General features: G+C 32.5%; 3 protein-coding genes across 3 annotated transcripts; all 3 read left to right on the forward strand.

The window, feature by feature from the left end:
* The first annotated feature begins 5,204 nt into the window (after positions 1-5,204).
* On the forward strand, positions 5,205-7,136 carry LOC114370513 (3-ketoacyl-CoA synthase 19-like). The gene has a single exon (XM_028327874.1). It carries the CDS (start codon positions 5,383-5,385, stop codon positions 6,832-6,834), a length of 1,452 nt encoding a protein of 483 aa, XP_028183675.1. The 5' UTR covers positions 5,205-5,382; the 3' UTR covers positions 6,835-7,136.
* A 4,897-nt stretch (positions 7,137-12,033) lies between these two features.
* On the forward strand, positions 12,034-18,192 carry LOC114369835 (probable protein phosphatase 2C 11). Its single transcript, XM_028327091.1, has 9 exons — positions 12,034-12,391; positions 14,195-14,337; positions 15,178-15,276; positions 15,407-15,565; positions 15,852-15,938; positions 16,243-16,334; positions 16,438-16,509; positions 17,345-17,491; positions 17,893-18,192. Exons 1-8 carry the CDS (start codon positions 12,204-12,206, stop codon positions 17,471-17,473), a joined length of 969 nt encoding a protein of 322 aa, XP_028182892.1. The 5' UTR covers positions 12,034-12,203; the 3' UTR covers positions 17,474-17,491; positions 17,893-18,192.
* A 1,530-nt stretch (positions 18,193-19,722) lies between these two features.
* On the forward strand, positions 19,723-23,127 carry LOC114369834 (ankyrin repeat-containing protein ITN1-like). Its single transcript, XM_028327090.1, has 4 exons — positions 19,723-19,905; positions 19,976-20,485; positions 20,978-21,387; positions 21,834-23,127. The coding sequence occupies exons 1-4, from the start codon at positions 19,881-19,883 to the stop codon at positions 22,665-22,667; spliced, it is 1,779 nt and encodes a 592-aa protein (XP_028182891.1). The 5' UTR covers positions 19,723-19,880; the 3' UTR covers positions 22,668-23,127.
* The last annotated feature ends 453 nt before the right edge of the window (positions 23,128-23,580 follow it).

Below are 23,580 nucleotides of genomic sequence, written 5' to 3' on the forward strand. Positions count from 1 at the left end.
TAATAGTGTGTGTGAGTTTTATAAATTTCCTAATATTATATTCAATTCGTACGATAAAAAAATATCAACATGAGAATTAAGTATTTAATAATTTAAGTTTGAGTAAACATATAAGAATAAATGTTAAATAATAATGAAACAATGTTTTATAAAAAAGTATATTAAGAGAATTACTCATCATATTTTAAAATATGATATTGTTAATCAGTGTCCTAAGAAACTAAATTAAATGAAAAATTGCTTATTATAAAAATCTGATGAGAGTATAAAAAAGTTATGAATAATACAATTTTATATATCCCAATAAAAATATTTTTCTTTTTAGTTTTTTTAACAAATTTTCTAAGAACACTCGTTAGCACTTGCGTTAAAAATAAAGACTTGATTTCTCAAAATAAAAACAAAGACTCAACTGTAGGCTGAGTAAACGAGTTTTAGTTGTAATTAATATGGTTGAAAAATTTTAAAACACAGATATTAATATCAGCTCTTCCTTTTTTTTAAAAAAAAAAGAAAAAAAGAAAACCCAGCTCTTACCTCTCCTTGAGGGCATCATCCGAGTCAGGCTCAATTAAGATTAATTAAACCAATGATTCTTCACACACTCGAAAAGAATTGGTTTAATTATTGGTTTGGTTGGACTTGATCAATCCAACAATCTGAATCAAATTAATTAAGTTGATTTAGTTAATTTTTCTTTCATCCAATTTGATTCGAAAAAAATCAATATATTCTCTGATTTAAAATATAAAAAAAAATTGATTCACACTACTTAAAAAAATTAATTAATCAAACTTATCATTCTTTGAAACTTAATATCAAAAATAAAAAAATTAAAACTAAAACCTAAATTAAATAAAAAATATTTTAAAAATAATAATATTAAATGAGATAAAATTAGATGATTTTTTTTATATATGATATTAAGAAAAAATAATATTTTTCTTATATTTTAGACCAAAAAAAATAAGACCCAAGCTTCATTTTTGAGTATTAAATTTATATTATATAACTAACCTGATCAAGATTCAAACTTTATTTTATTTTTATCATTCTCTGTGTTGATTCGATTTGTGATTTATGAAAATATTTGTCAAAATTACTAAATCAAACCAACCAATTTTGGTTGATTTAGTTTTTATTTATCCAAAATTAAATCAAACCAGCCCGTGGACACCTTTATTAATTAAGAGGTTAGGTGACCAAAGCATGGCCCTAAGTTTCCACATTTTGGCATGGCTAATGGTTGCCCTACTTCATCAAGAGCATTAGGCATCATCCATATGTTGACAATTGACATTAATTAATAAAATTTCATAATTTTTGTGAGACGCTAAGAGTACTCATGATTTTCTTGAAGGAAGACCATCCCATTATAGCTCATATATCAAGGTGTATAAAAAAAATATTGAGAATGACTTTTATCGTTAGATTTAGGGTTATCTCTTCACTTTTCTCTATATATGGAGTTTTTTCCCTATATGAGATACCTATAATTCAAAGTTAGAATTACTAGTTAAAGTGAAAGAATTTCATATTAATTAATTTACTTGTTTAATATAATATCGATATATTTTTAACAAGTATCCAGCCTTCCCACTCATTCTTGAAATTGAGAGAAAAATTTAATTGTCTATGAAATTTTTTAGAGTTTCATTTAAGTCCTTGAAATCATTTTTTTAAACAAATTGGTCCCTAAACTTATATTACTATTTTCACTTAAGTTGAACAAGGACTGAAATGAGGGGGGAAAATATAATTTTAGGAACTTAAATGAAACCCTAAAATATTTTAATGATTATTTTTTAGTTTTCCTTAATTTTAAGAGCTAAAATGGTAACGAAGTGCAATTTCAAAATTTAAATTGATCATTTACTCTAAATTATTTGGATTAGGACACAAAGGAAAGCACACTTAATTCGATTCTCATGTTTTGATAATTTTTAAAAGAGGTAAAAAAAAAAAACTTTTTAATATGCTGGTTGAAGATGATGAGTACCTATATTGACACTAATTAGACTAAAAGAGCATATTTTGCGATCTACCATACTAGAAAAGTATTTTGTTTGAAAAACAACTTTGATATGATGCGTATAGAAAAACTTTCTTTAATGATATACTTAATATTATTATATAAGAAAGTACTGTGTGTAGGAGGAAACTGGAGTTGGTTTAAGGCAATGATGAAAAGTTTTTCTAAAAATCAAAAGTCAATTACAAATACAATGTTTTCTTTTTCAGATCGATTCATCTTCAGTTTACCTCATACATCTATAAGTTTATGAGTGAAGACAAAAAGTAAATATAAGGCTCAAATGAAAGGATTAATATTTGCATCATGAAACAAAATATTTTTTTATTTATTTAACTAATTAGTTATGTTGTCTTGCTAGGAAAATATCAAATCAGTCAGTAGTTGTTGACTGATTCAATTCATAATGAAATTCAGCATATGTTAATTAATTACAAAGAGGTTAAATTATATTTGAACTAAGTATTTGTTTTTATGAATGATGATAATGCTAACTAATTACATAAATATCAATGCAAGTATTTTATTAGAAAAAGGATAATCAGTAACCTTATGGTATTGTTTAAAAAACTAAAAGAATAAATATGTTTATTGGAATGTGCAAAATTATGTTATCCATAATTTGTTGTGTTTTTCTATAATTTTTAGACTGAATATTTTGTCATTTTAGTTCTTTAATTATTATATTAAAGACAATGGTTTTGCAAAATCTTTTTATAATTGGTAAAATTGTATTTTTGGTCCCCTAATTATCTCTAATTTCAATTTTGATTCTCCTTTAAAATTATAGACGCATTTAGTCATTCAATTATGTTAAATCCTGTAAGTGTGATTCTCAAGTTTAGATTTAGTCGTTGACTGTTACAAAGGAACGTTGATTGTCACGTGTCATTCTGATTAGACGATGACTGTCACATGTCAATTTTTTATTGGAGGTTGATTCTATAGACGATGAAAATGTAGTGTTGTTATCAATGTTCATACAGAACGTTGACAGTCATCGTCCAATCAAAATATGACACATGACCGTTAACATTACTTTGTAACAGTGAACGTCTAAATCTGAATTAGGGGACTACATTTACGAAATTAAACATAATTGAAGTACTAAATTTGGACTAGGGGACTACATTTACGAAATTAAACATAATTGAAGTACTAAATAAGTCAATAATTTTAAAAGGAGATCAAAATCAAAATTAAAGACAACTAAGGAGACTAAAAATATAATTTTATCTTTATAATATACGGAATATTCTTATAATAATGCTAAGTAAGTATTGTTTTTAATGGAATATTTTTAATAACATACATAATTGAGTGAGGATGTGAAAAGAATTATGCCGACAATGTCATAGGATAGCCGACGCAATAGGATAGAATAGCTCTTGATTATCAATATTGGAATTTTGAGTAATAAACGTAGGCAATTTTATATGGAATATTCTTTTTTCTTTCGCGTTAATACATGAGGCAATTTCTTTGAGAGCACCCATATATCCAAATTGGCAAGTTGTATGTGATCTATTTCATTTTGATTATTTTTACTGTTATAACAATATTCCTCTTTGCTAGTTGTTTGGGTTATAATCCTATAAGCATACATGCTCTCAAGTTTTATATTTGAATTAATTAAAGTTGTTCATATTTTCAAAGGAAAATAAATATCACGTACGTAATATATTAGACACATTTGCGATGGTAAAAGTATGAATTTAATTTATATTTGTAAGCTACACGTACCTTTAGATAAAAATTATAAATAAATAAATGTAAAAAGTAGTAACTATTTTCATTGTTAATAATAAATATTTTACTTTATTAGATAAGAAAAAAATTAAAGATGGTATTTGTCAATTGGATGTGCCAAAATTTAAATTTAAAATCAAATTCAAATTAAAATATAAATCAGATTTCAATTAGAAATTAAATAACATTAAAACAAGAATAGCTTTTAAAAGGATTAAAAAGGCTAGGTGCTCAATGCCTCAATCTAAAAAACAAGTCGCATAACTCAATAAGAAAAAAACATAACTTTTGTTTTTTTTATAGGCAAAATGATATTATTCAAGAAATCCAATTGCATGCAAGATGTGGAAAAAAACATAACTTCTAAATAATACGCCTAAAATAAACTTCTAAATAATAAATTTATCAAACGATGTGCCAAAACTAGCAATGCATCAAAATTTAATTCTAAAATCATTCCTACTTTCGTCTTTAATTTCTTTCTCTTTATTAAATGCATGGTACTTAGAAGGGAAAAAAGAAGGATGAAAGGACTAATAAGGAGCGAGGTGTAGAGGGAGGAGCGGATGCTAGCCTTGGTTAAAAGGGATAAAGGTAGTATTAGGTAGATGATATTTTTGTTTTCAATTCTTTTTGGTATTTTAGATGTCATGCGCATGTCATATGATATATACGATCAATATTCACAAATCCATGGCCATTAAAAATAAATATTTAAATAAAATAATTACAAAACCGTGACCGTGATTCATACATGATCTTAAAAGTTTAAGGTGAGTATAGCAAATTAAACATTGAAAACAATTAATTAAGCCACTGCTTTAGATTAAAAATATTGAATGTATGAATGTACTACCACGGTACCACCATATATTAAAGTATCTAGCTAGTAGAACTTAATTAACCTATGCTAATGCTATGCATCTGCAGGCTAGCTAGTTAATCTAGAGACCGTAACCGTAACTTGAGAACCATTAAAGTTTCTCAGCTCCAATGCTCTATGTTAGTTGAGTTCTGAATCTAAACTAAACTGGCTGCAAAGAACGAAGATGAAGTTAGCAAATTGAGTTCTAGCTAGCTTGAGTGGCTGGCTGGTTGGTCCACAAGGAATTAATAACTTTGACCTACTCCAACGAGAATTCTGTTTATGCAGCATAAATCATAACTGACCGAAAAAGGGTTGGAAATTTCTTGGTGTCGATTGATGAATCAAAAGTAAATAGAAAATACCAGAGATTTTCAGTCACAACAACTCACACACTATAATATTTATTAATTTTCCCAAAGCAATGAACCAAGCTTTCATTTTACTCCTATTTTACTTTTAAGAATGAGAGGGCACTAATATAATATTCACAGTCAATACCGACTGGTTAAGATCGAGTTATCTGGCTGTAGGGCACACCCACACCCTCCTCACGCAACTTGTAAAAGTGAGTGACGCACAACTTGCATATATATTACACAAAACACACAAGACACTGGGTGTGTATATATATATATATAGATAGATAGATGCATTTGCACTTTAAGCAATCACAATATTACAAACATTTCTTCTCTTCCCATATATATCCCTTCTTAATTTCTTATAGCCAGCGATGGATCTTTTGTTCTTATGCCTCCTTCCCTTCTTATTTTACTCTTTCTTTACCCTCTACAAGTTGATTCTTGAACGTAGAGGCCAACCATGCTACATGTTGGCCTACGAGTGCTTCATGCCCCCGGAAGACACGAAACTCGACACGGACTCCGCAGCAAAAATCGTGCTACGAAACAAAAAACTGAGGTTGGAGGAGTTAAGGTTTCTCCTGAAAACCATCGTGAGTTCTGGTATTGGAGAGAACACTTACTGCCCCAGAACCGTTCTCGAAGGGAGAGAAGAGTGTCCAACTCTCAAGGACACGTACGAGGAGATAGACGAGATCATGTTCGACACACTCGACAACCTCTTCAAGAAGACAGGAATTTCACCCTCCGAGATAGACTTCCTTGTGGTGAACGTGTCCTTGTTCTCCCCAGCACCTTCTCTCACAGCACGCATCATAAACAGGTACAAGATGAGGGAAAACATCAAGGCCTTCAACCTTGCCGGAATGGGGTGCAGTGCAAGTGTTGTTGCCATCGATGTGGTGCAACAGCTTTTCAAGACTTACAAGAACTCCGTTGGGATTGTTGTGAGCACCGAGGATCTCGGTGCGCATTGGTACTGTGGAAGGGACAAGAAGATGATGCTCTCTAACTGTCTCTTTCGCTCTGGTGGCTGCTCCATGATGTTTACAAACAAGGCTTCTCTCAAGAGCCGTGCGATATTGAAGCTCAAGCACATGGAGAGGACTCAGTATGGTGCTGATGACGAGGCTTACAACTGCTGCATACAGGTGGAGGATGAGTTAGGGTATTCAGGTTTTCGACTCACCAAGAGTCTTGTGAAGAGTGCTGCTCAAGCCTTGACGGTGAATCTTCAAACTATGGCGCCCAAGATTCTGCCACTGTGGGAAATGGTGAGGTTCTTTTTTGCATCTATAAGGTATAGTGGGATGAAGAAGAGGGAGCTGCTACCCTTTCTCACTGGGATGGTTCTTGGAAAGGGTAATAAGAAGAAGACAAAGTTTAATGTGTTGGGAGGGGGTTTGAATTTCAAGGCTGGGATAGAGCACTTTTGTGTGCACCCTGGTGGGAGGGCAGTTATTGATGGGGTTGGTAAGGGTTTAAGGCTGAATGAATATGACCTTGAGCCTGCAAGGATGGCACTTCACCGTTGGGGTAACACTTCTGCTGGTGGCCTTTGGTATGTTTTGGGGTACATGGAGGCCAAGAAGAGGCTCAAGAAGGGTGATAGGATCCTCATGATTAGTCTTGGAGCCGGCTTCAAGTGCAACAACTGTGTTTGGGAGGTGATGAGGGACTTGTCTGATACTAATGTGTGGAAGGACTGCATAGAAAGTTACCCTCCAAACACACTAAACAACCCTTTTAAGGAAAAGTATGACTGGATCAATGATGAATATCTTAGCTTTGTGAGGTTGGATTTTAGCAGGATGGTCCTTTAATTAGGAGCAATACAGAGAGGGGGGTATAGTTCAGTAAAATAAGAGGAAAAAGGAAAAAAATATAAACTCTCGATCAAACTATACATGTTATTTAAATTAGGAAGATGTGGATGTCATGATGATGCTAATTTCCAGCTTAATTTAAAAATATTTGTTCGATCTCGTTCATGTTTAAGCACATAGTTCTATATATTTGGTCAGAGGAGGAAAAACAAGTGTAGAGTTGATTTGTTGAGGAAAGCTACTTCAAAATCATCTAATATTGTGCAATTGATGAAATAAAGTTTCAGGTCATTCATTAATGTGGGTGTGATATTGTTCTCAATTAGGGTTGCTGACTTGCTGGTAGAACCTAAATTTCTGCATGGCTGTCGCTTAATTACCATTTTTCCAATGAGTTTCTTGCTTTAATTTTTTTTTGGTTGGAGGTGTTATATATATTCCCTCTCGGTCTTTAATAATAATGAGATTCTTTTTAAAATTGTTTATTTTTTCTATAAGGTTGTTTTTAAAATTTTAAATGTATTAATTATTATTTTTATATATTTTGTTTAATTTTTTTAAAACATTAATAAATAAGAAAAAATTAAGTGGATAGAGATAAGAAAAAAATAAATTTTAAAATAATAATATAAATAATTGATAAATTTAATGTGATTGATTAAATTAATTAATTTTTTCAAGGAATGTAAATTTAGTTAATGCTCCTGTTAAGGTGTGTGTATATTTTCTTGTTTGGAATTCTAGAATATATCTTTATCCTTACTTTAAGGAAACAAACAAAATCTAAGAAAAACCGAACTAAATGATTTAATAAGGAGGTTAGTGAGCCAGTTTTTGTCACGTTTATCGAGAAAGAGAATGGGAAAATGATTTTTGAACATTTTTTTAAACACCTAACACTAACACCCATCATTATAGAAAATTGATTCATTGATCGACACCTGTGCAAATATAAACGATTCATAGTAGTATAAAATTAATCATCAGCAACCGTCCATGTATTATTGTTTAGACATTTTTAAATTGTTGTTGACTTATTTCATTCTGCTCCATACCCAATTATTAAACTGAGAACAATTAATCATCAGTTAGCTTTTGTATTTTAGTTTTGGCACTGTTTGAAACATGAAACACGGAGACTTGCATGCAAATGCAAATAATGGCTAATTAGTAACACGATGTGCATAGTGCACTCGAACTTCCTCATTTACTGCCTTACCAAAAGATGGTAGAAGCATTAATTGGTTCCGTCCTTATTATTACCCACTAGCCAGAAAGAAAGTATTGAATTAATATTTTGTGTGGCTCAGCTGGGTAAAACAAACCTAACCAAACCACCAATCAAGATTGCATGATCCTTCTGGCACATTTATTGCCCTGTACACCTTTCTCTTTCCTCTTGATCTCTAGTAGATCGTTGTAATATTGACATGGATTCCTTAGAACGACCATTTGAGCATATAAAGTTTGAATCTGTTTAGAACTTCACATGTGTCATGACTTGAAATGGAGGAACAATCATAGACAATATAATAATGGATAAGGTATTGCTTTGCTTTGCGTAATTAAAAGAAAACAGCTATGGGCAATTTGGTCATTGAGTTGGTTCGCAAGGACTATGTGGGGTGGACACTGATCGATCTCGTGTAGAATTTGTGGGGCTCCGAGGAACTATTGGATCGTATATGGGAGACCCTTTAATTTTCCTACCGGTGGCCACTTTAATGCGTTTTGAATAGATTAACTAATCCTTGTGGTTAGACTCCAATGTGCGATTAAATTCTTATGTCCGGATATCTTGTTGATGTAACTCGAATGGACTTTAACTTAATCAATTATAACACATTATGTGTATGTTTGAATTAAAATTTATAAATTGAGTCTGTAAAAGTATTCTGAGTTTTATTTTTTTTAAATTGAGTTTTCAAGAAAAAATTTACTCTCAAACATACTTTTGGATCCTTTCACTTGAAATCCAAACAAACCTTATATGCTTTAACCTTCAACTGACTAAGAATGTGTAGAAAACATGCAATAAATCACACGCTTAATTTCCAATAGTAAATTAGGAGTGGGTTTTTAAAGAAGATATTGCAGTACTTAAGTCGACAAAAGGTCTAACATGGGAGTCTATTGCAATGTTTGTGCATGTGAAAATGTTGGTCACTGTCTTATAAGGGCATTCCTAATTGTCTTTATCCTTACTTGACGAGACAATTCTTAGTGCAAGGCATTTTTTATGGTAGAAACACTTGGAGATTTTGTCCTTCTCTCAAATGTTCGTGCGTGGCATTATATTCGAACAAAAAACCAGACCACACCAAAGCCGATGAATACGGATCAAGTCCAACAAAATTTTTTCCTAAAACATGTATATACCATGAGCACTGTAAGTGTTAAGAATAGTTTCACATCGGGTAATTCATGAACATGATAAGTGCTTATATAGCTGGATAGACCACCCCCTTATGAACCGGTTTTTAAGGGGACCTTTCGGATGTCTTGGCTGCACTATAAATTTAATATGGTATTAGAGCCATATTATGCTTCTGTCCGGTGGGTGCCGCCAGCCCTCGCTTTGTGGTGACGAGCCCTGCCTCAAGGGGGCGTGTTAAAAATAGTCTCGCATCGGGTAATTCATGAACATGATAAGTGCTTATATAGCTTGGGTAAACCACCCCCTTATGAACCCCTTTTTAAGGGGACCTTTCGGATACCTTGGTTGCACTATAAATTTAATAGTAAGAAAGAAAATTACATATGTACTTATAAAATACATAATCAAAATATAAATTGTTATATATAAGAGTAGGGTGGGAATATATAAAAATGATTATTTTTCACATTGATAATTTCATGCCTATTTTCATTTTCATTGTTTATATAAAAGTTGAGTTTTAAGTAAAGAAGGAAATAATAAATCTTAATTGATCTTATAATTAGGATGACTGAAGTTGCCGCTAAATTTGAAAGGGGGTCACCACCCAAGTAAGAAGGGTTCTTACTTAAAGAATTTTTCAGGCATTAAAATCAAATAATTTCTTTTATTATGATCATAATTAAAATGAGTTTATATTATATGAATTAAAAATATATTTAAGATTAAATTAAAAGGAGATGAAAAAATAATCACCCTGCTAATTTACTTTTCATTTTTTAACCTAACTCAAGACTCGAGTACCCAACCTACTCAAGTCTTACTAATTAATCACAATATCAAATATAAGGACCGGGTTGCAGTAAAAAATAATAATAAGACCAGGCTCAAACCCAGCAGCAGTGCCAGTGACGGTAAAAATATACTTGGGCTTATAGAGAAAGAATAGAAGAAGGCTGTTGGTACGGCCAATACAATTGCTGGTACACTCAGTAATTGTCCGTGATTCTTATTTTATCCTTCCCTAAAGATTGATACGGATTATCTAACTTATTTTATCCTTCCCTAAAGATTGATACGGATTATTTAATTCATAAGTGGTTCAAGTATTTTTTTTATAAAAAAAATAAAAAATATATTTTATGAATTAATTTAAAATTAATGGTTCAAGCAGAATCCAACATGTGACTTTTAAGTTATTAACACAATGCTCTAATCAGAATTAATAGGTAAATTATGTTATAAAATAATTAATGTATATTTAATGCACATGTAAATTTAGATAATAAATTTTGTAATAATTAATTTTGATCTAATAATTAATTTGTTTATATATATAAATATTAAATAAAAATCATATGTTTATTAACATAAATATACTAATGTATTTTTTAACCCTGTTACAATTGATTTTGATCCAATAATGTATATTTTAAATAAAAATCATAGGTTTCATAAAAATTATTATATGTAAACATATTAATTATTATATCAAAATTAATTGTTACAAAATTTATTATTTAAATTTACATGTGCATTAAATATACATTATAAATTTTAGTGTTATATATAACAACATTAATTATTGTATAAGATAATTGATCTATTAACTCAGTTGATTAGAGTATCGTGAGGCTTACAGATTAGCTTCATATGGATTGACCAATCTATATGAGTTTTTCAGATGTCTAATATGTATCGATTTTATGAAAAAACAAAATGAAAATTTTGCAAATTATGTTGGATGTACCAACAATTTGTATGGTGCGTGTAGCAACACCCATAGAAGAAAGAAGAAAGCTTTGGATGTTTTCTTTACCTGTTGGGATAAGGGTGTTCTTATCTAATTTGATATTTGTTGAAAAATCAATCCAAAAAATCAGAAATTGAATAAACTGAAAATTGAACGAATAAAAAGTCGGAACACCGAAATTTCTATCGGATAAGATTTCAGATTTCAAATTTGATTTTAGAAATTGATCCAAATCGAACTTATATAGATGTTTTTATTCGTAAATTTATAACATCACTAATTTTTATTTTATTTCTTATATATTTATAAAATTATATATATATAACTTATATCCATTTATGAAAAAATATTTAATTAAAGATATTTTTACTAATTATTTGAGTTAAAAGTAAATATTATAATATTAGTTATATAATGACATATAAATAAAATATTTTAAATTTTAAATTCGTTTATTACATTTATCATATATCTTACCTTTTATTCAATATTTTATAATAAAAAAAAAATAAAAGTAGAACTAAAAATTAAAATCGATCCAATCCAAATCACTTTAAATGGGATTAAATCAAATTAAAAGTTTAATCTAAAACTAATATCCAAATCACTTTAAATGGGATTAAATCAAATTAAAAGTTTAATCTAAAACTAATTACATGATAAATTAACTAAATTAAAATAATTGAATTGAATAAATTTTCTCTTCCAAACCGAATCTAATCCAATCCACTAACACCCCTAAATTTAGATTAAAGAAAGACTTTTGTTTCTGCATCTCATAAAATTTCTTTAACATTCTATTTTAAACACACTCTTTTCTATTAGTTGAAATTTATTGATAATGACAAATTTTATGGGACACGTATCATATTTAATGATTCTCTCTTGATTTTGTACTTTTTTAATAAATTTTAACTAGCACTTGAGTGTAAAATTACTCTTTCCGTGATAAAAGAGAGTGTTAGCAGCAATTTTTTGGGTTTTGAATATTTTAGCCTTCATAGCATTTTCCCCTGGATTTGTATTGTAGATCAACCTTGTCTTGGGTTTTTGGTCTCATGGCCTTGTAATGTGGGTCTTTCCTGCTTACTTTGTGAATATGTGGACCAAAAAAGAGAAAATAGCGAAATAAACGACGTAGAAAGTAGATAACGAGTGAGAGAGAGGGATAAAGGAATAAAGAAATAAAAATAAAAGTAAAATAGAGGGAGAAATGAGAAGTGTGAAGATGGTAAAATGATCTCAAACTCGGACCCCGTAGAACCAGTCACGGCAACCGCCACCGCCACCGCCGGCGCCGACGACGCCACCGTCTCAACAACCGCCTCTTCTTCCAATGAAGATCAGCCTGCACCGCCGGCGGCACCAAACATTGTGATGTCCTCCAAGGATCACGATTCTCTCTTCAGCGGTGGCGGCATCAGGTGCATATTTCGATTTATTGAGAGAATTTCCATTTCGTACAGGCTGTTCTTCTTTGTTTACCCAGCTTTCCAATCCTCTGCTGGTTTGAATTGAAGTTTTTAATCGACAAATTCTTCATCGAGATTAACGGCATCGTTATGCGGAAAATTTGTGCTAAAAAATTCATTAATTAACACGAATTCATAAAATGAAATAATTAATTCTTAACATGACCAGAAAATTAAGATGCTAACATGTTTGTAAATTGCGACCGTAATTTGATTGCATTGTATATTGTAATGTCATTGGTTGATGATCATGCATTTATATGATAGGATTGATATACCACAGGCAAATTCATCATAAGACTATTCGGGTTTGATCCTTCTTCATATTCAAGCTTCTGAATTAAGCGGGGAGGGGAATTTTAGTGTCTATATCTATGTTACTGTTAGTTAGATATGGCCGTTATTGCTATATCTCTATGTACCCTTCTATTATGTTTATGTTTAGTTGCTTACTATAATGAAAGGATTCCACATGGTACCTTTTTGACTTTTCATGAATTGCAAGGTTCTGTTTTACAAAATTGCCATTAACTAACCACCTGCACCTACTGCCACTTTTAAGCAATTTTTCTTTTAGATTATTATTTAAATGTTACAGTTTATAGTCAGATGCTAAGTTATAAAGTTGGGCAGTGTTGGGGTTGTAAACGGTGGTTCTTGTTATACTTTTAGTACATAATTTAGGGTGATACACTGATACTAGTCTTTACTTCAATAGCATTTGTGCTCATTAAGGAAGGCCTTTCAAATCTGTATGGGTTTATTTGCCTGTACCTACATGGAAACTTCGGTTTCTTACCACATTAGCTGAAGAATTTAGAGAAATATGGAATATAGGATTTTTTATTTTTTATTTTCATTTTGTCTCTTCCCCCACCTCACCCCGACCCAAAATCCTATAGTTCCTTTTAACTAAACTATTTTTTTAAAGGTAATATCAATGTTAATAAATTTTATGTATTTGTTAATGTTCCATCTATTCGTGTTCACGATTGACTGGGCTCACCCAAATCTTGTGTTGACCCTTCGTTTTATGTAATAAAAATTTCTCAAAAGTTCTTTGAAATATAACCTAATTCCTGTAGGTCTAGGTTCCTCTTGTCCATAGAGATGGAAAAAAGGAAATAAATGAAGAATGGGGTTCACACCAAGGGGTATTACAACATTATTTTTTGCAAGACCTTATTATGTTGTTGTGTAATATAATTTCACGAGACTCCAAGACTCTATTGAACAATGGTTTCTCCCTTCCATCTACTAAACGCCATGTTATATCATTATGGTGATGCTATAACAATTATTTAACAACATTAACCATTGAACTAAAAAATAAAGGATAAGAAAACAAAATTCCTACTTTCTTTGCTTATATAATGAAATATGTAGTTTTGGAATTCAAAAATAGGGAAGTGAGATTTAAAATGTGAAAAGATATGATTTAGTAAGTGCTTAGGTGAAGAAAAATACTAAGTAATTTTGGGAAATGTTTACTCTGTTAAATGCTATTTGATCTGTAACTGATATAATCTTGTCTGAACAGAGCAGATATCATGGTAGTGTGCTAAATGACATAATTTGTTTGTTTATTTACTGCCAATAGCAATTGTTTTACTAAACTTCATTAAAAGAGAATCCCAGGGTTTAATGAAATATAGTTGAAATTTGTTTCAGGCATCCTTTTTATTTTTTTAATAATGGCATTCCAACTCTCAAATATTCAAAATTTTAAAATGAAGTGCTCTTATTTCTGTCTAGCTTTCTCTCTGGAAGCCGAAATGGAAGGTTCAGCTATGGATATTCCAGTTTCAAGGGTAAAAGGTCATCAATGGAGGATTTCTTTGAGACCAAAATATCAGAGGTTGATGGTCAGACAGTTGCGTTTTTTGGTGTTTTCGATGGTAAGTCTAAAGTTTTTGTTTTGCATTCCCTAAAATCAATTCCTTATCTTTTTCCCCTTCCCTCTATTTTCTTTTTATTGATTTTACTGATTTGGTGTGCGATATAGCCAATTTACAGTGCAAGTATATGATGTTTGCTATCAGGCATAGCATTTAGAAACTGGTGGTTCTGTTTCCTTTTATAACTTGTATGCTCTACACTATTGGGTCTATCCTATTTAGTTAGGATTATAACCTAGTATTAGCATAAATAGGGTTAACCCTCTATAGTGCTCATTTTCTCTTCTGTCCTGCACTCCAGCCCTTTTTTACCCATGGCTGTTTCTGACCCTCTGAAGGCTGAACCAACATTGTCTTGCTCTTTGTCACTGCTCTCTGGCTCCTCCCTATTCTGTTTTGGCCTCTTCTCTTCTTTGAAGGATCCTCTTATAGTTTGGCTCCTGTCCCAGTTTCTGCTTGTTGCACCCTTGTTTTTGATGCCTGTGCTTGGCTTCTAGATTGGTCTTGCACTAACCTCTGTTTTTATAGCTCTTTTGTTTTGTACAGCAGCTGTTGTTCTGTTTCTCCTTTACGGTCTGCTCTAGTCTGACTTGTCTATAATGTTGGTTTCTCTTCTTTGGTTCTTGATGTCTAAGGCACACTCTGACCCTGCTAGTTGTCAGTTGTAGATGCTCTGGCCATGTAGATATTCTGTCGTAGGATGATAATTGTTGAAATACCAAACTAGAATTCCACTTATTTTCTATCTACTTTCTATCTATATTCTTTATTTTTATTTTCTCTCTTTTTTTCTTTCTTAAACCAAACATAGGGTATATTTGTTTCTTTTTATTCTTTTAGGTCACGGAGGTTCCCGGACTGCAGAATATCTGAAAAACAATCTGTTTAAGAATTTGAGTAGCCACCCTAACTTTATCAAAGACACAAAGACTGCTATAGGTATGTACTTCATTTTTGTTAAATTATAGGATGCAGTAAAATTTTCATCTCACATTACAGTTGTTTGGTTTGCAACCTGGATGGTGTAAATATTAACATATTTTTCTTCTAATTATTTGTTTGATTGCAGTTGAAGCATTTAAACAGACAGATGTTGACTACCTCAATGAGGAAAAGAGGCATCAAAGGGATGCTGGGTCAACTGCATCAACAGCTATGTTGTTGGGGGACCGGATTGTTGTTGCAAATGTTGGTGATTCCAGAGTGGTTGCATCTAGAGCTGGTTCAGGTTGATGTCATGTCAATTATGTGTAGTGAGAATTAGGTTTACATTGGGCAGAATCTGCATATTTTTAATATGGTGATGAATGGAGGGAATATGCACTATAGTACATTATGTTTTTGGTCACTTCAATTTTACTAAGTTTTCAGTGCTATGCTTTTTTGTAAAATTTCATTGTGAATTGCTTATACTAGTCTGATAGGCAAAATGGGCTCAAGAAGCAATATAAATTCCTATTCCTGTCTTTTCTTTTTTCTTCTTTTCACTGATATGAATTTTTGTTTTAATGTAGCTATTCCTTTGTCTATCGATCACAAACCTGATAGATCTGATGAACGTCGAAGGATTGAACAGGCTGGGGGATTCATAATTTGGGCTGGTAATTTTCTTCCTGTATAGGTGTATGCCATTTTTTTTGGAGTTCATACTTCATAATAAATTTTGAGGGCGAGCCCTGGTGCAGCGGTAAAGTTGTGCCTTGGTGACTTGTTGGTCATGGGTTCGAATCCGGAAACAGCCTCTTTGCATATGCAAGGGTAAGGCTGCGTACAATATCCCTCCCCCATACCTTCGCATAGCGAAGAGCCTCTGGGCAATGGGGTACGAAGTTTTATACTTCATAATAAATTTTCATATTAAATTGATGATAAATAAATTTCTTGCACTGCTGCCGGTTGATCCAGGAACATGGAGAGTTGGTGGTGTTCTTGCTGTTTCCCGTGCGTTTGGAGACAAATTTCTTAAGCCCTATGTTGTTGCTGACCCAGAAATTCAGGTTGCCAAAATCATAAGCTTGATCACCCACTTGGTATATCTGTGTCATTATATTTCTTATGCCTGCGCTAAATTGCTCCTTTTTTGGTACTGTTATGGCTTAGGAGGAAGAAATTAACGGAGTTGATTTTATTATAATTGCTAGTGATGGCCTCTGGAATGTCATATCAAACAAGGTGAGACTATCTTACTTGTTAAAGTTGGCCCTAAACAACATAGATTTCTTTTTCTTTTTCTAGATTTTTAGTAGCTATTCATTATTTTGCTTAGTACGTTGTACCAAAGCTGATAACTTTGCTGGAATGAATGATCTTAAACCCCATACCTTTTTTATTATTGGTGAAAGTATAAAACCATTACTCATTAATTTAATAGCAAGCTTTTTTCCTTTATATATTCATAATCACATGTTTCATCTGTTGTCATTTTCACGTTACTTATTTACATGGATCTATAGTATTATTTTTTTATTTTGCATCAAACCTTAGTTGTAAAGAAAAAAACCTGTGATTTAAGAGCCTTGGTTTTCTTTCTGGCTTTCTGTAAGTGACAACCGAACCAAAGTTTTTTAGTATTTTCATTTTGAGCAAAATTAGTTACATGATGAACCTTTTCCTACATACCCACTCCAAACAGCTATTGGTAGAAGCAGCCTTCAAGGGCATTACTTCTTTTGAGTGGGGATGAACAGTGTATTTTTCTATTTTTTCACTCATTGGGTGTCAATCGCTTAAGAGTTGAACTTGAGTTAGTTTTGGACTTTCCCTAAACAACTAAATGTGCAGCTTAGTTTTTGAACTTCCCTAAACAACTAAATATGCAACGTAGCACTGTAGATTCTTCATCTGGAACATGGAATTGTAATAATTTAAACTTGACTGTTTGATTTTATTAGTTATTTTTCAGCTCTGAATTCTAACATTTTATGTCCACATTCACATGCAATGTCATGTTGGCAACAAATCTTTGATGGAACCTGAGCATCTGATTGTGGCGTCCCTGCCTTTTCAGGAGGCCGTGTCTTTAGTACAAAATATCACAGATGCAGAAGTGGCGTCCAGAGAACTTATAAAAGAAGCTTATGCACGAGGAAGCTCAGATAACATCACCTGTGTTGTTGTTCGATTTGATCTATCCTGATGTGGCTATATGCTTTAGGTATTTGTTATTTCTAACAACTGAAAAATCCAGAGCTTAACAATCACAAGTTGGGGTGAATGCTTACCTTATTTTCTAATGAATTGCTTCTATTAATTACTTTCGTCATTCTCTATTTGCCACTTGCTAATTTATTCTAGTGTTCTAGATCCTAGACAGAAAAGGAAAAATGAAATACTTGTAGGTGCATTTTATTTTACCCGTGGAGATCCAGCTAGTTAATGTTGAAAAAACATTTTTTTTTTGTTTCTTGATTTTAAGGGTTTGTATAAAAAATAGTGAACAGAAAAATATTTTATACTATTTTTTTAAACATGAAAATATAAACATTTTTTCACATCAATTAAGTCATTATTGATTTCCATGATCTTTTATTTGTTTTGTATGTTATTACATTGCAGTCTTAAACACCCCGATTGGCCAACGAACCCCAACCACCCAAACTGGAAGGTATTGTTGACGTCTGCATGCTCAAACCTAAGAATTTGTTGTAAGTCTGACAACATATCTTATCAAAATATACTATAATACTCGTGGTCTTTGATGGAAATTCTGCCTGCCTCATATTCATTATACGAAGATCCAATGTACAGTTTTAGGAGTTTTTTTTATATTTTTTAAACAGTTTTAGGAGTATTGGACTGTAGTGAACTTGTTAAAATCTTAAAAATGTTGAATTCAAGTGTTTGATTACTTCTCAATCTTGATTTTTTTTTTTTTATCTTAAGTTTTAGGTGTTACGACACTAGCATACAAATATGACATTATACCTAGACACAATAACATATCTCATGTCTGGTATTGTCATCAATTTATCCATAGATACCTGATAAAGAATGAAGTCAGTAAGCATAATTACGTAAAATTTAACGCATACAAATAACACCCTTATAGGAGGCTTCATCCAGGCCCCCTCCCAATATAGACCCACATCAGTCTATGCCATTAGATTCCAAGCAGCAAAAATAAATCACACCCTTATAATTTGTTCTTTCTTCGTTGAAGCCAGTATAACCATTGCAGAAATTATAATATTCTTTACAAAATTTCAAATTGAATCAATAGACAAATCTTTATTTTCATTATTACCAATTTTGAACCTATTATTAAATTTCAAACTCAAGAGTAATGAAGTTAGAATCAATTAATTATTAAAAGATTGAAAAAATTATATTAATTTTGTTTTTCTTTATCCAAACTTTATCATCTATTTGTTATCTTTTTAATAGACTCTTGTCATTTTAAATATTTTCTAAAATTTGACGAAATCCTTTAAAATTTTGTAAATCCAAAATGTTTTTTAAAATTTTATGAATTTATATATTATAAATTTATTAAAATTCAAATTATAAAATCTTAATCACAAAAAATTTTCAAAACGAATCTTAAGAATTATTATATTTCTACAAAATCTTTTATTAAAATTCACTAGATTTTTTCATAAAAAAATCTTTTAAAAATCCTAAATATAAAATGTGTACATCCTCATTTAAGCATGTGTCAAAAGAATATTCCGAGTTTGGTCGTGAATTCGTGATGGCAGCTGACAAACCCGTATAATGGTCACTTTTTTTTTATTAACTTTAATTTTAACGCCTTAATTTACATTTTACATGTTTTGATTATTAATTTTTTATTTTTAAAATTACTTATATATTTCACTTTTTTAATTTATGATACTTAAATTTTTTTATTATTTTAATTGTAATTCATGATTTCATTTTTTAATATTTTTGAAATCTATACTATTAATAAAAAAAATATGATGTTTTGATATACACATTATTTTTCTCATTTTATTTCTAAAACCACTTTTCTTACAAAAAATTATCCATATAATTATTCTCTTCAACCAACCTACACCTCACTCACATTTTAAAAATGATCCAATTTTATTTTTATTTTTCAAAAATTTTAGAGAGACACTGAGTGCCTTTCCTCTAGTATATATAATGTTAATATATTAATTATTTCGTTAGTTATTTTTAAAAAATTCAATTTATTTTATAATTTTTTAAAATGAAACAACATCTTATACGTACCTATGCATTTAATTGATTTAAATACTTCAAGTAACTGACTGAGTTTTTTTCTGACAGAAGTATAAAGTAACAGTAACAGAGTTAAAACTTTCAAAATAAATACAGTAAATTTAATCCGTGACATGATTGCAAAAAAAGAAAAGGAAAAGGAAAAATCCAAAATATATTCTTCCTAATGACTCATGCGGTGTTCTCTGAACTTTCCTCTTTCTTTGTCTGTTTCCTCTTTCCTTCCACCCATCTTCCTTTTCTAATTCTGCATCTCTCAGTCTCATAATAATAAATCATCTCTCTCCAAAACCAACTCTTCTTCTTCTTACTCCACTCTTCTCACTTCCACTATCGCCATGGCCTCCCACTCAAACCAACCAGGTTCTTTTTCAGTCTCTCCTTCTATCTAAATTTTTCATTTTTCGATGACCCTTTTGCTTGCTTGTATCAGGTCCCGGAGCTGAAGGGCTAGGAGAGAAGGACCCCCCAACAAGTTTCCAGAACCCGCTTTCTGAGATATCCCCGTCGCCGTCTCCGTCGTCGGCGCCGGCGCCGGCGCTGGTGCTGTCGAACTCGGGGAAGCGAATCGACCAGGCGGGGAAGAAGAAGTACGTGAAGCAGGTGACGGGGCGCCACAACGACACCGAGCTCCACCTGGCGGCGCAGAGGGGCGACGTGGGCGCCGTGAGGCAGATCCTTGAGGATGTTGATTCTCAGATTATGGGAACTCTGAGTGGCGATGGCGATGAGGATGATCTGAACGCGGAGATTGCGGAGGTGCGTGCTTGTCTTGCCAACGAAGAGAACGAGCTCGGTGAGACCCCTCTGTTCACAGCTGCTGAAAAGGGTCACCTTGATGTGGTGAAGGAGTTGCTTAACTATTCCACCGCTCAGACTGTTTCCAAGAAGAACCGATCCGGATTTGATCCATTGCATATTGCAGCTAGTCAAGGCCACCACCGTATGTCTCTCTCTTTCTCCTCTTCTCTTTCTCTTTCTAGTACTTGTGTTGTTGTGCATTAATTGGTTAGTTATATGAGGAGTTATGTTATTGTGACTTAAGTATAGGACTGATCGAGTCATTACCCAGGAGGGTACAGTCGTTGATCAGAAATTTAACACTTGGTATTTCACGTATATGTATAACAAATTATGAATGAGCAGTTGATTTGCTCATCAGTGGCTGAGATTATTTACTTTCTTTTTACTTACTTTAGAAGAGCTAGATTCGTAGGAAAGTTATAAAGTGGGATAATGATCTTTGTTACTCTCTTAATTGAATGCCTGGCTTGTTTGGGTTTTGATTGTTAGACCTTGATATTTTTTGGGTAATTCATTGTGATGAGTGGCTTGAATTTGTTGGTGTGTGATGTTCTTACGTGTTGATGTAATTTAATGTGATTGTTGGTTTTTCTGTTCTTCCGTGTGATTCATGGTGGATTTTGGTTTGCAGCCATTGTTCAGGTTTTGCTAGATTATGACTCAGGATTGAGCAAAACTATTGGTCCCTCCAACTCCACTCCGCTTATAACCGCAGCAACAAGAGGGCACACGGAAGTGGTGAATGAGCTGCTGTCAAAGGATTGTAGCTTGTTAGAGATTGCTAGATCCAATGGCAAAAATGCGTTGCATTTAGCAGCTCGTCAGGGTCATGTGGAGATTGTGAAAGCCTTGCTCAGTAAAGATCCACAGTTGGCTCGGAGGACTGACAAGAAAGGGCAAACTGCATTGCATATGGCTGTAAAAGGGCAGAGTTGTGATGTGGTGAAATTGCTTCTTGAGGCAGATGCTGCTATTGTTATGCTTCCAGACAAATTTGGTAACACGGCGTTACATGTGGCAACCAGGAAAAAGCGAGTAGAGGTATGCCAACAGTTGCACAGCATTACAAACACCATACATATATTGATGAGGCCATATAAATTAAGTTACTTGAACTAATGGGGCTAACACTGCATAGCTAAATATGCCTTATCTCTACCGTAGTAGTAGGATAACCCAGGTCTTGGTGTTGTACCTGGGGTACTAATAATAATAATAATAATAATAATACAGTTTTGTTAAGATCCCGTGAGGCTGATTTTAAACATCTAAAGGTGGTAAGTTTTTTTCAAAAAGAAAACACTTATTACACTTTTATGTTTCCAATGTAATAATGCTTTCTTTCCTAATATAAGCTTACCACTTTTAAGCATACATCTTAATATACATACATGCAAACCCCCTATATATTTTTAAGCATCCATTTTCCATTATAGTTCTCTGTCAAATGAAAATCTAATATTATGGTTTCTCAACTTCCTGTGCAGATAGTGAATGAGTTATTACATCTGCCAGACACCAATGTGAATGCATTAACTAGAGACCACAAAACAGCTCTTGACATTGCTGAAGATCTTCCCCTCTCCGAAGAGGCATCAGATATAAAGGACTGTCTTTCTCGATATGGAGCACTTAGAGCTAACGAGCTCAACCAACCAAGGGACGAACTGAGGAAAACTGTTACTCAAATCAAGAAAGATGTTCACACCCAACTTGAACAAACCAAGAGAACCAACAAAAATGTTCACAATATTTCCAAAGAGCTAAGGAAACTCCACAGGGAAGGAATTAACAATGCCACAAACTCAGTGACAGTGGTGGCTGTGCTGTTTGCTACAGTTGCTTTTGCTGCTATATTCACTGTGCCTGGTGGGGATCACAATGACGGCTCTGCAGTGGTAGCAGCTTATGCTGCTTTTAAAATCTTCTTTGTCTTTAATGCTATCGCACTTTTTACATCTTTGGCTGTTGTGGTTGTTCAAATCACTTTGGTTAGAGGTGAAACTAAAGCAGAGAAAAGGGTGGTAGTGGTGATCAACAAGCTCATGTGGTTGGCTTCTGTCTGTACTTCAGTGACGTTTATTGCTGCTTCTTACATAGTTGTGGGTAAGAAGAATGAGTGGGCTGCAATTTTGGTTACATTAGTTGGAGGGGTGATAATATCTGGAGTTATTGGCACTATGACTTACTATGTAGTGAGGTCTAAGAGAAGCAGATCAATGAGGAAGAAGGAGAAGCAAGCTGCCAGGAGGAGTGGATCTAACTCATGGCATCATTCTGAATTCTCCAATTCCGAGGTTGATCCGATTTATGCGCTTTGAGTTTGAACTTGCAACCTTCAGGGGATCATGAAGAACAAATTGTTGTGAAAAAGATGACAGGTTTTTAGGTTTGCTACTTGCTCCATGTTACCACTTTAAGAGTTCTTCACTGTACAGGAAATTGTTCTCTTCGGCTTAGCTGCTGCTTTTCTAGGATCTTATATACAAATTGGAATGAAGCATGCATCATCATTGTAACTGTTAAATGGTGCACTGCCTGTATCTTTATCCCGGTCTGTGATTTTTAAGAACAAAATCCAACATTGCTTTAATTCTCAATTATGTATTGATGTATTAGCAAAATGTCTCCCTTCCCTGTTCGTTACTGTTTTTTTTCTATCACTAGAATTGTCTTCGGGGCCTAATCTACACAATTGACCCTTGATAATGCTGCATGCTGAGTTCTGATAGAGAATGAAATAGTAATACGTGTTAATTGTATTTTTTTTATTTGTTGATATATTTTGTGTTGTGAAAACTAAGGCTTGCAATTTGCAGATAAGGGTACAAATTGAAATTTTGATAAATGTTTTATTTTAGTTCTCTGATTGACCCTCAGTTCTTAAAAATTGTGCTGTCAACTCTAATTAATACATGCCATAGTTATCCATTTCGAATAGCGACGTGTAGCAGTCAACTTTGAAAATATTATAGTGGGATAGCAAGATTCCCATTGCTTTAATTTTTATAATAAAACTAAATTAAATCATCTATTAATACATATATAAATACCTAAAAAAAGAATTTCAGAATCATAGAAATCTATTTATGATAAAATAATAAATCAGTTTACACGTACAATCACTATCAATTTAGGAATAATAAATATATATAAGTATGTAGAAATCTATATATCCAGTATTTGGTTTAGGTCAAACACAAAGTCTGACTTGGAACCAGCTCGGATTTGTAA

The sequence above is a fragment of the Glycine soja genome, chromosome 10 (assembly GCF_004193775.1).
Source record: "Glycine soja cultivar W05 chromosome 10, ASM419377v2, whole genome shotgun sequence".
In the NCBI taxonomy this organism is placed as follows: Eukaryota; Viridiplantae; Streptophyta; class Magnoliopsida; order Fabales; family Fabaceae; genus Glycine; species Glycine soja.

What these genes read in the sequence shown, in the direction of transcription:
- LOC114370513 (XM_028327874.1), top strand. Translation starts at nt 5,383, where the DNA reads ATGGATCTTTTGTTCTTATGCCTCCTTCCCTTCTTATTTTACTCTTTC.
- LOC114369835 (XM_028327091.1), top strand. Translation starts at nt 12,204, where the DNA reads ATGATCTCAAACTCGGACCCCGTAGAACCAGTCACGGCAACCGCCACC. An exon ending in TTCAGCGGTGGCGGCATCAG is followed by an intron (nt 12,392 to 14,194) that starts GTGCATATTTCG and finishes ATTTCTGTCTAG; the next exon opens with CTTTCTCTCTGGAAGCCGAA. An exon ending in GTTTTTTGGTGTTTTCGATG is followed by an intron (nt 14,338 to 15,177) that starts GTAAGTCTAAAG and finishes TTATTCTTTTAG; the next exon opens with GTCACGGAGGTTCCCGGACT.
- LOC114369834 (XM_028327090.1), top strand. Translation starts at nt 19,881, where the DNA reads ATGGCCTCCCACTCAAACCAACCAG. An exon ending in CTCCCACTCAAACCAACCAG is followed by an intron (nt 19,906 to 19,975) that starts GTTCTTTTTCAG and finishes TGCTTGTATCAG; the next exon opens with GTCCCGGAGCTGAAGGGCTA. An exon ending in CCAGGAAAAAGCGAGTAGAG is followed by an intron (nt 21,388 to 21,833) that starts GTATGCCAACAG and finishes CTTCCTGTGCAG; the next exon opens with ATAGTGAATGAGTTATTACA.